A 15450-nucleotide genomic window follows, 5' to 3' on the forward strand; every position below is an offset into this window, starting at 1 on the left:
TTGCCTAATCAAAATCACCTTGATGGGACCATTGGACATGAACTGAGTAATAAATTAGATCTGAAAGAAGTTATGTCTCATATGCTTTAGTAGTATACTAGTCGTTAGAAGACTGCAGGGAATTATCCTCAAGTAAGTCAAACTCCAGAGAAGAATGTAAAGAACCCTTAATTAACTCAAATATAAATTTACTGATGGCACTGACTCATGCTTACAAAAGGTAGCGCTTAACATGCAGGCTGGCTCTGACTCGTAAAATTGGTGTTAACAACCCTAATCTCAAGAAGCGCTCAATGCGACAGATGATTAATCGCTAGTATATTAAATATAACAATGTGGTAATAGTCTCTCAATTCACCTTCCAAAACTCTCTCTCAAACACCAACTTCTTTCTACCTGATCTGAATAAATGTGAACTAACTCATTTACATTCTGGCAAGAAAGCATGAGTTGGAAGCAAGAGTAATATGAAAAATTGGGGCCTCTCGAATGCAGCAGCAGCAGCAGCCAAACAGGTGGGCACATGCAAAACACATAACACAAAAAAATACCATGCGCCACCCATACTCACCTAAAAGAAAATCGATTAGAAAAGGAAGCACAAATGCCCCCGTACACTCTCTGCACATATACAAGGCAAAAGCTAAAGCCTTGCGGGTGGTAAACAAAGCTGCAATTTGGGAGAGCAAACTTGCAACTACTAAACTGGAACCGATCCCGACCACAACTCCGTAACTGAAAACTAAGAAGCCAGCACATTTAGCGAAACAACTTAAACCTAGTCCAATCACAGAAAACAGTCCTCCTACAAAAAGACTTAACCGAAGACCACATTTCAGTATCACAAGTGTAGCTATGGGGGAAAGCAAAAGAATCAAGTTGCTGACCAAAGACGGAAAATGGCCAAGGGTACTCGTCGAAGTTTCTGGAAACTCCTCCGTAATTGCAGCCTTTATGGGGCCAAAACACGAAGGAAGACCCGAAACTACAACCGACAGAAGGTAGGCTATGAACACAAATAGCCATGCTCGGTTTCCGTCCGGGGGCACTTCTCTCTTCACCATTCTCTTCGCAGGACGTGTGGGTACGTCTACAACATCTTCATAAGTATTTAAAAAAAAAAAAAAACTCCATTTTATTGCACAGCAAGATTTGGTAACTTCCCTAATTTTCAAGCATTACAATAATTTTTATTTATTATTCATGTCTACTTTGGTCGAGACTGACCTAACAGGTATAATTGGGAACTACTCATCCCCCCCCAAAAAGGATGCATTACAGTATTTATTTCATACAAGGTATATTAGCCTAAATTCGTATCATAACAGTTCATTTTATGATTTTTTATGATTTTCACTGAATTAACATACTATTTCTACAAATGTAAGTAAATTGTAGTAGTAGAATTACACCATATACATATGTGACAAACCTGCTCGATTAAATTTCTCTCTAATGAAACATTTTTTACTTACCTAAATGCTATAACATTTGGATGTGATAATTTTCTCAAATGTTTTATATCTGTTTCATTTTTTTCTCTAACTTTCTTAACAGCAACAAGTTCTCCATTTAAGTGCCCACAATACACAGCACCTTGTGCTCCAGAAGCTAAATACTGCATTTCTTTAATATCCTCAAATCTTATTTCCCAATTACCTGTAAAAAAAGGTTTCAGATTACAAAAACATAGAGTGCAAAAAAGTTAGATTAAATTTGAGAAAAAGTAGATTGAAGCAATATTAATCATGTTTACTTTGAAAATTCAATATCATTACATATAAAAAAAACTACCATAAGCTTTGTGTAAATAATACAAACTTGCCAACAACACTGACTTCTGACTAGACGTAGAATTATTCTTAACACTTTATTATTGAATATTAAAGATTTATAAAGATCTCGAACAAACCACATCAGGAGGAAAACTTGAAAATAGTAGCTCCAAGCAATAAGTTTTCGCAAATGAAGATATTTGTTTAGCCAAACAGGGCAGAGTATGCAAAGATATTTTAATCATGGACAAGAATTCATAAATAAGAAACTTGGCAATCGAGGTGGATTAAATTCCATTTTTATTTAAATTGACATTTGCAGCCATATTTCACCTGGCACATTAAACATGCCGATTTCCAGAAAATTTATACTGATATTGTTGCAACAGAAAGACAGCACAGTAAAATAGCGTACAAGCAGCACAGGATCATTAAGAAAGCTGAAGTGGTTGCAGCATGTGCTCAATAACCTGTATTAAATTACCTAACATTCCTTCAGTCTCTGTACCTTCAGAGAGCCTAATATCAGTTATTACAGAATGCAGAATTAAGATATGAAGACAGAAGTGCTGCAGAACATGTCATTTAAGAATTTCAAGATGCTTTCTCCCACACATCTTCTGATATACGTCGAACGAGTTTCACATAGAACTGATATGGGGGATCATCCACCAATCAAGCGACATCCAAGACGTCTACCGATTGCAAAACAGGAAGAGGTAGGAAAACATTTGCAGAACACAGAAGAAAGATTATCAAGCCTTCAGTAAGTCCATGGGCCTCTCCCATTGTCTTGGTCAAAGAGAAAGAAGGTTCAACTAGATACTGGCAGGTAGGGATGCACCCTGATGACTGAGAAAAGACTGCATTTACTACTAGACAATGACTGGCAGTTTAAGGTAATGCTGTTTGGGTTATATAATGTGCCAGCAACATTTAAATGCCTCATGGAGACTATGATGAGGTCTTTCCAATGAAGCCTTTGTGACCTACTTGAATAACACCATTATCGTTGAGAAGAGTTTTAAAGACCATTTAGAAAATTATGGGAAGATGCTTCAGAAATTGAAGGAAGCCAATCTAAAATAAAGTCCCGCCAAATGTAAATACAGGAAGTCTTACCTTGGACATGACACCTCTGCCAAAGCTGTGTGTTTGGATACAAAAAAAAAAGTGCTGGCAGAGGTGCGCCAAAAATGTTCATCAGCTGAGAAGTTTCCTTGGGGCTTTCCATCTACAACAGAAGGCTTGTGAAAAACTTTACTGACATCACAAGACTCCCTTTCAAAGTAACACATGGCAAACAAAATTTCTTGTGGACAAAAGAATATGAAGATGCATTTGACAAACTGAATGAGGCTTTAACATCCGTGACAATCCTGACGTATTATCTATCCATCCATATTAACACAGAGTGAGCAATGAGTCTCAGTGCTATTTTGTCCCGAAGGACAAATAGTCAAGAATGTGTCATACTGGAGCAAGTGTCTATCTCAACCAGAGAGGAATTACTGTATCACCATAAAAGCATTTCTCACCATAATTAAAACCATAGAGCACTTCCATTATTACCTCTCCCGCAGAAAATTCTTGCTTCCCACAGATCATGCATCGTTGACAGCGTATACATTGTTGACAGTGTCAACCATATTGAAAACAGCGTCTTACACAGGAAGTTCAAATTGTATGATGGAAAGGCATTCCAAAGGCAGATGGTACTTTTAAGATCCCAGATGTCCTTAACCAACTACTAACCAAACTTATTACACATTCCATTGTGCTATATTTTTATAGACAGCATGAAAAAGAAGATTCTTGAAATGCAACAGAATTATTAACATTTCTTCAAAGAGAAATAGAAAAGCGAGAACGAACATTTTTGTCTCGACTAACAAGGGAAAATAAAGAATCAGTTAAAAGCGTAGACTATAAACTGTCAGTTAATAAATTTTCAGAAGAGGGGAATAGATTTCAGAAGTTTAAAGGTAAGCAGCAAGATTCGATTCCTAACGCAACTGCACTGAGCACATTTCAGAAAATTTGCATTTTTTGCAATAATTCTGAGCACAGTTCCGAAAATTGTGATTAGGAACACGAACAGAAATTAGAAAGTTTGAAACGAAACGGAAGACTTTTTTTATGCCTGCAAAAAAGTCACGTGGTCCGTTTATGTAAATTAAAAGAGCGCTGCTTGACATATAAGAGTAAACATTCTAGCTTGATTTGTGATGCCAAATGCCTCCCACGTCGGACAGAGAGTCGCAAAGAAATGATGAATGACAAAATGAAAGATCAAAATAGTGTTGCAATGAATCATGGTGGATTGATTATCTGACGTTTCAACGTATTTGAAGAAAACAATAATTAACGACAGTGAACCGATCGAACGTTTGATAGATACTGGAAGCGCTGTCAGTCTACTAAGATTTTCGGTCTTTTCGAAATTACAATTACCAGTGCAACCGGAGACAAAAAAATTGTTTGGAATTAGGAGCGTAAATCACGCATCTACAACGACCTTGGAAAAGTTCATGTCTCACTTCGAATCGACGAAATCCAAACAACTGCGAATTTGTTTATCGTAAATGATGAGGTACAGCCGTATGACCTAATTATTGGGAGAGATATTTTAAACGATCGAATGTTGGCTTATGGGAAAATGGGGAATTCGTTTAACATATGGTATGCTAATAAAATTCCATTTGCGCAATTGATAAACGAAACAGATCGTAAGTACATTAAGTTATATTCTGAGAAACCAATAGAATTTAAAAGTAACACGATAAACTTTTTGCATTCTATAGCCCCAGATATAAATAATGGACTAATCTTATTTCAAAACAAGCATGGAAGTCAGGATTCAGTAATGGAGGTTACAAATGGCAGGGTAACAGTCCCAGTTATGAACATAGGACACAATAACATCAGATTAAAAGAAAATCAGTGTATCAGCAGGGTAATAGATATAGCAGAAGATTGGGAATTAAAGGAAGTAGACACTCCCAATATAAACAAAGACTAAGAAAAAAACCATGTATTTTCCATTTCTCAAAATATTCACCAAATAAAGATAGATGATATAAAACTTGATGAGGCAACTACACATAGTGAAAGCACTGATATCTTAAAATTAGTAAATGAATTTAGGGATTGCTTTGCTCTTAATTTAAATGAATTAGGTTGCACGAACGTAATAAAAATGGACATCAAAGAAATTGATGGGAGGAAGCCTGTGTCTTCTCGTTCGTACAAAACGAATGCAGCTGAACGTAATGTAATAAAAGAAATTGTTAAGGAATGGAAAGATAATGGGATAGTTTCTGAAACTAGCTCGCCTTACGCTACTCCAGTATTACTAGTAAAGATAAAAACAGGGGAATATAGACTGCTAATTGATTACCGCAGACTTAATAGTCAGACGATAAAGGATAAGTTCCCTTTGCCTCGAATAGATGATCTTTTAGAATGTTTAGGAGGATGTAAAATTTTCACTACTCTGGATATAGCCCATGGCTATTTGCAAATACCGTTAAGTGAAGAAGCTAAATTGAAGAGGGCATTCATTACTCCAGATGAAACAGGACAGTTCGAAAGGATGACATTTGGGTTAGTAAATGCTCCTGCCGAGTTTCAGCGCCTAATGTCGTATATCTTAGGCCCCTTGTTGAATACTAAGGTGTTGTGTTATATGGATGACATACTTATTCCTGCAAAATCTTGGGATGAGATGATTTTCAAATTAAAGGAGGTATTAGAATGCCTAAGAAAAGCAAATTTTACCTTGAAATTATCTAAACGTGAATTTGGGAAAAGACAAGTAGATTTCTTGGGTTTTATTATAAACGAAGATGGTATTAGACCGACATCTAGAAAAATAAAAGCCATAACAGAATTTCCAGAACCAAAGAATGCGCACGAAATGCGAAGATTTTTTGGCCTAACTGGATTTTTCAGACGATTTGTGCTGAAGTATGCGTTGAAAAGTGAACCATTGACCAGATTGACAAAGAAGAATCGAGACTTCGAGTGTAAGCAAGAACAAAAGACTATTGAAGAAACAACTTACTGATAAGCCCATATTAGCTCACTATGTACCGCATGCAGATACTGAAGTCCATTGTGATGCAAGTGCAGAAGGTTTGAGTGGAATGCTAATGCAACGTGATGAAGATGGAAAATGGCATCTCGTTTATTGCATCAGCAAGAAAACAACAGAAGCAGAGAGAAAGTATCATTCCAGCAAATTGGAGTTAATGGCCATCGTATGGACGTTGCACAGGTTAAGACGGTTCTTAATCAGCATAAGATTTACAATTATTACTGACTGTCAAGCTCTAATATATATGAATGCGAAGAAGACTACAAATCCTCAAATAGCCCGGTGGTGTAGTTTGAATCAAGAATACGATTTTGAGATAAGTCATAGGTCAGGAAAAAGACTGTTTCATATTGATGCTTTGAGCAGAGGTCCTGGTATCAGAAGCTGATGACATGATGACAAGAATAGCTGAAACTTTTGAAGTTTGCCAGTCCCTAACCGAAGATGAGCAAATACTAATGATACAAAATGCTACCCAAGACTTTAAAAGAATTATTGAAATTTTCAAGAAGAAACAAGAGGAACCAACTGCTGAGGAGGAAAAAAATAATTATGAATTGCGTGTTTAAGAATAGACTGTTTTGGAAAACCGTAGTGGATGGAAAGGAGAGATTACTCTATGTGATTCCAAAAAGCATGAGGAAGAGTGTAGTGATGAAATTCCAATAAGGTCCAATAAGGTCACTTTTCTGACCAAATAAGTGACCAAAGTGACCAAATAAGGTCACTTTTCTGTGGATAGAACAGTTAGCAAAATTAAGGAATTGTATTGGTTCCCAAGCATGAAACGATACGTACGAAGACACATATCAGCATGTATTGAGTGCCTTATGAATAAAGCGACAGGTGGCAAGCAACAAGGACTGTTACATCCCATAAAACCTGGTAAAAGATCATGGATCACTTGGGTCCTTTTGTAAAGAGTTCAAGAGGTAATCAAGAACTATTAGTGATAATTGATAACATGATTAGGTTCGTGAGAATTTTTGCAGTTAAGAATACTAGTGCTAAAAATGTTTTACAGTCTTTGAAGAATTTTGTTAATGATTTTGGACTACCGGAAAGAATAATAAATGACAGAGGAACTTGTTTTACTTCTCACCAATTTAAGCAGTATTGTACAGATAACGGAATACATCATACTTTGAATTCTACCAAACACCCCCAAGCCAATGGTATGGTACAGCACGTCAACAGAACAATAATTTTAGGAATGATAATGACAAGTTTAACGGATAAACAGCACAGAGATTGGAATTCAAGAATAAAAGACAGAAAGAAATCTTAACAACATGGTAAACAAAACTACAAATAAGACTCCTTTTGAAATGCTACATCGGTATTCTCCCAGATTTAATGATGGAATACTTAGGAAGTTAGCAGAGAAGATTCAGATACATGGAAAGACCCACGAGAAATCCAAGAGCAAGCGCGAGGAAGAATTGAGGAACAGCAAGTGAAAATGAAAAAGAGATTCGATGGGAAGAGGTGTCGTACACTGATATTTGAGCAAGGAGAAATAGTTGTGATGAGATGTGCTCCTAAGGCTACAGGTCAACCTACAAAAACACAACTGAAATACCGAGGGCCATTTATAATAACCGAAATATTACCTAGCAATACCTACAGAATAACTCAATTAGAAACGAAGAATCGAGGTCGCTACTTCACTACCACTGCTCATGTGAGTCAGTTGAAGCTATGAACAGGGTTCGTAGCCACATTTTAGTTAAAAAATTAAGCACCTATAAGCACTTTTCAAGCACATTTTAAGAAAAAAAATAAGCACATGTCTAATTACATTCATTATACACAACTGCATAACCTTAAAAATTAGACTTGCAACTTAAAATATGAGCAATGCAATATTTATTAAGAGAATGAGCATTACCTAAACCATGGAAAACAATTAACTTTTTTTTTTTTTAAATTTTAAATGACAGTTCAATTTACAGAATTAGTTTACAATGAGAGAAAACTATATTACAAGATTTAATGATGAAATTTCAGTTCAAAATATAGAAAATAAATAATAATAAGCCATATTAATTGTATTCGCTTGGCACCTAATAAATGCAATTTATTTTTCCACTCAATATTAATATTTAAATAATTTAACTTGAATCAAAATTCGGAACATTTTCTAAATTTTCATTGCATAATAGTTTCATTGCATAACATATATTCCAAGCAAAGTAATTTAAGTAAAGAAGAGGAACATTTCTGAAATCAGGAGACGGGGAAGTTGCTTCATGCAGTCAATCCTTTAATAGTAAAAGCTTAACTAACCCGCATACTCGGAAATTGCCAAATATTCCGTATAGTTGAGCATAACTGGAAAAAGAGGAGGGGGGAGATTGTAGCCGTTCTTTAGATTTCTTGGCTAAATAAATGATTTTGACATTTCAATATGTGCATCATATAAAAATAGACCAACGGAACTGACAAATATTCTGCTTAGAAAGCACAGTAAAACTCTTTTAAGTGTTCATAAATAAATCTCAGACAGAACATCAAAATTAATTATCTCTGCAAAATACCACAAACATTATTGCGCAATACGTGCAGCGTAATTCTTCCATACGTGATATTACGCAATCGGAATCAACAGCTGCCAGTATTCGGAGCATAAAGAACTAAATAAAGGAAAAGAAAGAGACTTACTAATTTAGGGTGTTTTTGATTCTACTTTTGAACAGACTGCGTTAAATTTCCGGAATAGAATCATTCTTCGCTTGGGTTGGGTAGACCGCAAAATTTTTAGTCCTATTCAATCCAGATTGGACAGTGACAAAAAAAAAAAAAAAAAGTCTGCTGCTTCAATATCACAGATTTTGCGGAGAAAAGGGAGAACCTCCCAACCTCCATACCGTATAATGTATTGAAAAAAAAAAAATTATTTTGACTATTAGATTACTTTCCTTTTATTCCGAATATTATTCCTCAGAAAGGTAATCTGTGTAAAAATACACCCATTTATGGAAGTTTATTTATTATTAAAATCTTGATAGAAATTCAAACGTGTGTAGTATTTGGGTGGGAGGAAAAGAATACCGAATGTGCCGGAAATTTCTACGGTTTTTGCAATTCTTTGACCAATAGAACGACGTGCACCTGTCTGTACTCTCGCGTGCACCATAGGTTACGTTAATGCAGAGAAAGGGGGAAAAGCTATTTCCGGGAGTACGATTCACCATCTGACGTTTCATATAAGGAAGAAAAGTTGTTTGTTTAGTTTTGGCTTTGGTACGGGGGAAAAATGCGTGTTCATTAAAAAAAGCACTAAAAGCAAAAAATAAGCACTAAAAACAAAAAAAATAAAGGCTTTAAAGAAAAAGTAAGCATCTATAAGGACCTTTATATTTTATTTTCAAATATAAGAACTTATAAGCACTTGTAAGGACCGCTACAAACCGTGATGGAGGTGCGATCCCAGCTCTGACGGTGATGATGACGACGGCGACGATCAAGATACCAGTCATCAAGCTTAATTCCTCGACGGAATCTAATCAGATCTGTCCGTAAGGAGTGATGGAAGTGCTCTCCCCTGTCATTAAGGTGATATCCTTCCTTTGTGTGTGTGTGTGTGTGTGTGTGTGTGTGTGTGTGTGTGTGTGTGCTTATCTACAAATGTTTGCTGATAAAAAACTTTAGAAACTTTGAACTTTTGAACATTAATATTGACCTTGAACTTTTGAACATTAGCTGAAAGACTTTAGTGCATTTGTTCTGAATCATTTGAGGACTGATAAAAAATAGAGTTATTTCATATATATCATGTATTTAATAATGATTTACAGAAAATTTTCGATTATTATGCTAATGTATAAAAAAATATGTGAATTTATGCATGTGAAAATATTGGAGTAAGTTTATTATCACATCAAATTTTAGTATTATGTGTATTTTTCTTAGTGTATTAGTAATATGTATACGAGTTGAAGTAGAAAATTGTATTAATTATAAAATTGATTTGTACTCCGAACAAGCGGGACAATTGTCAGGTCAGAATGACCAAATGTTATCAGCCGATAGATGGCATTGTAGAAAAGCCACCAATAGAGGGCTCATGATATCAATTGAGAATCGAGAAGCGAGGGAATGCGATTAAGGTTAAGAATGTTCCGTAATGATTTGTGTATCTGTATATATTTACTGTAATAATAAAGCATTCATAAAATGCAAGAGTTACCCCGATTGAATGAAAAGTGAAAGCTCAACTTAGCCGTCCTGAGATTAATAATGGAGATTTAAAGCTAACACATGCTTACTAAAGCTTAAGTACTTAAACCTAGGTTGCCTTATAATTTAAAAGTAAACACTCAATTGGAATAATGTTACCAGTGCATGGCTTTTTACGCCATAACTATGGCAAAATCCAATGAAATAAGCTGGACTCCTTCATTCCCAGTAACAGTAACAAAACATTTTGGGCATTTATAACAGCAATGTTTGTTAATTTGGTTCTAAACTTTTTTTGTTACTACATAATCCAGGATGTAAGTTTTTCAAAATTTATTTTTTACACAATTAAATATTTTTCCTTTTTCCACAATTAAATATATATATTTTTTTAATTTATAAAATGCAAGAGTTACCCCGATTGAATGAAAAGTGAAAGCTCAACTTACCCCTAGCCGTCCTGAGATTAATAATGGAGATTTAAAGCTAACACATGCTTACTAAAGCTTAAGTACTCAAACCTAGGTTGCCTTATAATTTAAAAGTAAACACTCAATTGGAATAATGTTACCAGTGCATGGCTTTTTACGCCATAACTATGGCAAAATCCAATGAAATAAGCTGGACTCCTTCATTCCCAGTAACAGTAACAAAACATTTTGGGCATTTATAACAGCAATGTTTGTTAATTTGGTTCTAAACTCTTTTTGTTACTACATAATCCAGGATGTAAGTTTTTCAAAATTTATTTTTTACACAATTAAATATTTTTCCTTTTTTGCAATTTACTCTGAATCCTCAATTTCATGTTTTGTTAAATGCTAATTTGACAAGTTATATAAAACTTACTTTCCTGGGATATTTTATAATGCATACATTACTTGAGATAAACATCTATTTTAACAAAGGTAGAAGTGAATTCCACTATAAGGTAAAACTATTAAGCTATAAATCTTAAGCGTTAATTTTACTCTACAGTTAACATAAAGCAAAATAAAATATTCAAATTTGTAGCTGTTATTACAGACAATTACTCACAAGTAGCTTTCTTAGCTTTTCATTATACATGAATAAAATAAAAATTCTAATTTATTATTACCTTCCTTTAATTCATGAGGAGTTGATTTTCCCAGGGCTGTCCACACAGGTTTCAAGCAACGTAAAAGGCCATCAAACCATCTGTTAGACCTCTGTCCCATATCACCATAATTAAGCTCTGTGTCCTTACTTTGTGAAAGAGAAACTAGCTTATTGCTAGATGTAAGCATATTGGTAGATCCGAGGACATTGAGAGACTGTTGTGGAGGGTTTCCAGTTTGACAGCAATTAACTGACACATCGCTATTCAAATCTGATAAGTGTGGCAAATGTAACAGGCTGTAAAAAGAATAAAAATACAAAATAATACTCAAATTATTTTTGAAACTATAAATCTGGTATTTTAATTTACACCTAAAAAGCACATATAACACAGAAGTTTACCAGCCAAACAGTTTATGAACATGTGTGTATACAAAAGCATTAACGATAAGAATCTTTACAGGTTGTTAATTTCCCGCATATCTTGATCACTGAAATTAATTGAATACAAAAGTCTATAACACATTAACATGCTGTATAAATTAACTGTTACACTTAATAAAGTAACATTTAATTATTACACGAAACAAGTTACAAAATATATAGTTGCAGATGCGATTTTTCAGTATGAGAATTTGTCCAAGTTCTGGCAGCCATGAGCTACACATCTGTTGGCCACGAGTGTGAAATAGGAAGTGTTGATAATGTCGCTGCTTGGAAAGAACATCAACAGCAGCTCATTGCATGTGCTGCCATCTATCTAGCTGAGGTGAGTCCACCACAAATCTAACTAAACAGTTTAATAGTTTGAACAACATTCTCACTTGTAAACTTTTAATTTACTTAAATCAATGATTCAAGGCGATATTACCAAGCTCATATATACATGTAATTAATATAAATATTTTAAAAAAGTTCCAAAATGTGATGCTAAAACTCTTAATGATATGGATGAGGATATATTGTAATTTTTATTAACGATGCAAATTTCGTTCCCTTAATAAAAACAACTTATGTATGAAGTATGAATGACAACTGCTATAGCTATAGTTAATAAGATTTTAAGTCTCATGTAGATTAGTCCAGTGCTTTCCCTATATCAAACTTCCTTGCAGAAGAACTTAACTACAACTCACCATTCAAAATTGTTTTCAACTTGCAAAAACATAAAATAAAAATTAGCTTTAAAATTTTAAGGAGAAGCATACCTGGTATTTTACTAACTTTATTTTTCAAGTTTACCTGAGTTTCTTCTTTGTATCACTTGAAATTATTTTCATGGGTGAGAAAACAAACGATTGGACTACAGCAGCAAACTAATTTGGACTGAGAGACAACTAATCTCACTCTAAATAAACTTGTATAATACTGAACTAACATATGCTAATAACTAATACCAGCCAAACTTGCTAGTTTTATAACACAAAACAAATGCAATATCTAGTACAAGTAATAAACTAATTTTTCTATCAGTGCAGTAAAAATACATTCTAACTTTAATTAATGACAAACGGAGCTTATTTTAGCATAAGATAAAATAAATCAGTTTAAATAAAAAAAAAAAAAAAAGAACTAAACCGTATTTGGAGAGAGATCGTGGATATGGAGAGCTCCTTAAAAAAACAGTAAAAATCATTCTGCACAAGCACATGAAATATTACTTCATAAAATGGCAAAGATTTTTTTTAAAACTTCAGCTAGTCTAAAAATACTAAAGAGACCAATTTGTTTCATTTCATCACCATCAGTTAACATTTCTTACTGATTTCTCTTATGCCTTAAAAAACGGCATTCTCTTCTAAAGATATAAAAAGAGCTAAAATACAGAAAGAAAAAGCTAATAGAAATAACTAGAGTGCCACTGAATCAAGAATATCTTATTAGTAATGAGTTAGTTACTTTGGCCATGACAATGGCTAACATATAATGAATCATAGATCCAATAAAAGTCTACGGAAATGCTTGAAAGTTATGATTTGGCTATGTCCCCAGAATATTCCATTAATCACTTAAGCATCCTGGTGGTGGATGATAGACTTATACACAGTTTACCATGGTATAATAAAGATGTTCAATGAGATTTTTAAAACCCGGCTTCTCAATAGCCATTTCTGCAGGGATAATTCAGTGGAATGTTCTTTGAACCAGATGGCAGCCAATCAAGATCTGACCAAAAAAAGTTATCCTGCTGAAGCATTCAACTCCAACCCAAATGGCAGAAAAGCATAAAGGGATGTGACTGACTATGTCTGGCATAAGTACCAAGATATCAAATGCTGCTCCTAAGAGAAAATATTCCAAACTATCACCGAGTGGCCATGACTTTGAACATTTACAACCTGACAGGGTAGATCTTAGATTCTCAACGTGGGCATTGAGACCTTCAGGGCGGCAGTAGAAGACCGAGAGAAAATTAGAGGGAGTTGAGATGGCAGAGACGGGCATGAGCAGATTAAAACCATACTGTCTAAAAAAGACAAAAAGACAAAAAAAAAAAAAAAAAAAAAAAAAAAAAGCTAATCATGTACTAATTAAACTTTAATATTGGGGTGCAAGTTCAATTTTCCTATCCCTATCCATTATATAAAAAATATATAATTTAGTTTAGAGGGGTAGGAAAAGTAAACTAAAGGTAAATTATTATTATATATTTTTTTAACGTCCCAAAAATGGAAATCATGTTAGAGGAGCTTGCGAACTTGGAATCGTTTGATAACATTTTCGCAGTTAGTGGAGGTTGTAGCAAAAGAAAGTAGAAACAATTACTTTTTTGCAACAAAAAAGTGTTATACAGTCAAAAGTCGTTAATCCGGACTCGTCGGGACTTCGGTGATTCCGGATTATCGATTTTTTTGGATTATAGATCATCAGTTTAAATCTGGTAAGATAGCATGCAGAAACTATAAAATTAAAAATATGAAACCGTAATTTATGAAATAAAGAACAATTATGATCTAAAGGGTATCAAAATTTACAAAAAAAAAAAAAAGGCTTAATATTTATTTGTTTACTTTATTAAACATTTCTTTCAATGTAAGTTGTTTAAGTTGCTTCGTTTTTTATGTGATAATACATTCTCTTTAATTCTTTAAACAGACATAATTTCTTGTTCAGTTACAATGTTCCGCTGTTCAAATCCTATAATTGCTGTGTCGAGAATACCGACTAATTTGTCAATTGAAATTTTTTCGTTTCCAATAACCTCTGTTACTTTCTTCGCTATCGGAAGCGAATTATAATGACGAGGAATTTGATTTAAGTCATATCAAAGATGGAGTACATCGAGATGAAATACTACATTTAATAAGGAATTATAAGCCAAATAAAATAAAAACATCTGCCCTGAAGATAAGGATAGTGCTGAAAGATCAACTTCCAATTCATTGCACGGCGCCGCGGCGTTAAAGATAAACAAAGTTTAGATAAACAAAGGATATGCCTTTATCCATTTTTTGCAGCAATTCCACTTTTTGTTTAATGGACTTCGAAACATACTTTTGCTTTGTAGATCCTTTACATATTAGTAAATATATATCAGAAATTCTATTTGACATAATCGAAAGTTCAAGCTTACTTTCATAAAATTGCTCTAACAGTCTGCAAAAAAATAATAAGCCGGATCCAATTCGAAGATTAAGGAACAACGCAATCTGCAACATTAACTGAAATAGATAATTAGATCATTTTAGCTTAGCTTATACCGTCCGTTATACATTAAAAGTACATTCGTAAACGTATTTTGAGCACATGCATATTCGCAGCCGTAAAGGTCTTACGCACATGCGTGTCAATGCGAAGCATGCGCAGAAAGTTTGTAGCTTTGAGGTCCGGATTATAGATCATTCCAGATTATGGGTGTCCGAATTAACGACTTTTGACTGTACTTAGTTTAATGTTGTGTCTGATGGGTTCCTTTATACTCAGCAGTAATGAGAATTAATAAATTATAGCATGATTTTATTACTGTATCAGGTATACACAGTAATATCTTTACAAATGTATGATTGTAATTTAAGCAACTATACCTTGCAAAAGGAGGTACTAACCATAACCTAACAAACTAACTTTTTTATAAAGTTAATTAAGTATATAGGAAAAGTTATTTTATGGTCACTGATAGACTTTATTAATGATTTATATAAAATTCTGCCTTTTAAAAAAATAAACCAATAAATTTTGTTTAAATGTTTATTTTAGTTGTTTATAAATATTTTTTGGGGTTAGGAAAACTGAACTAGCGCCAGTATTGGTTAATTTTTGTTATTGTATTTATTTTAATCATTTTTATCACGTGTGCGAAAATTCACATATTTC

At 33.9% G+C, this 15450-nt stretch overlaps 1 protein-coding gene across 1 annotated transcript in view; it reads right to left on the minus strand.

Moving 5' to 3' along the window:
• The window catches only part of LOC118193108 (uncharacterized), a 159334-nt gene that overhangs the window by 83165 nt on the left and 60719 nt on the right, over positions 1-15450 (minus strand). The window contains exons 3-4 of the mRNA XM_085808527.1: positions 11156-11433; positions 1476-1659 (exon numbers count right to left, since the gene is read on the minus strand). Coding sequence (XP_085664653.1) covers positions 1476-1659; positions 11156-11433 — 462 coding nt within the window. The remainder of the gene's footprint in view (positions 1-1475; positions 1660-11155; positions 11434-15450) is intronic.

Source organism: Stegodyphus dumicola, chromosome X1 (genome assembly GCF_044657685.1).
Source record: "Stegodyphus dumicola isolate Sdum_Otavi_A_Nest chromosome X1, ASM4465768v1".
Taxonomy (NCBI): Eukaryota; Metazoa; Arthropoda; class Arachnida; order Araneae; family Eresidae; genus Stegodyphus; species Stegodyphus dumicola.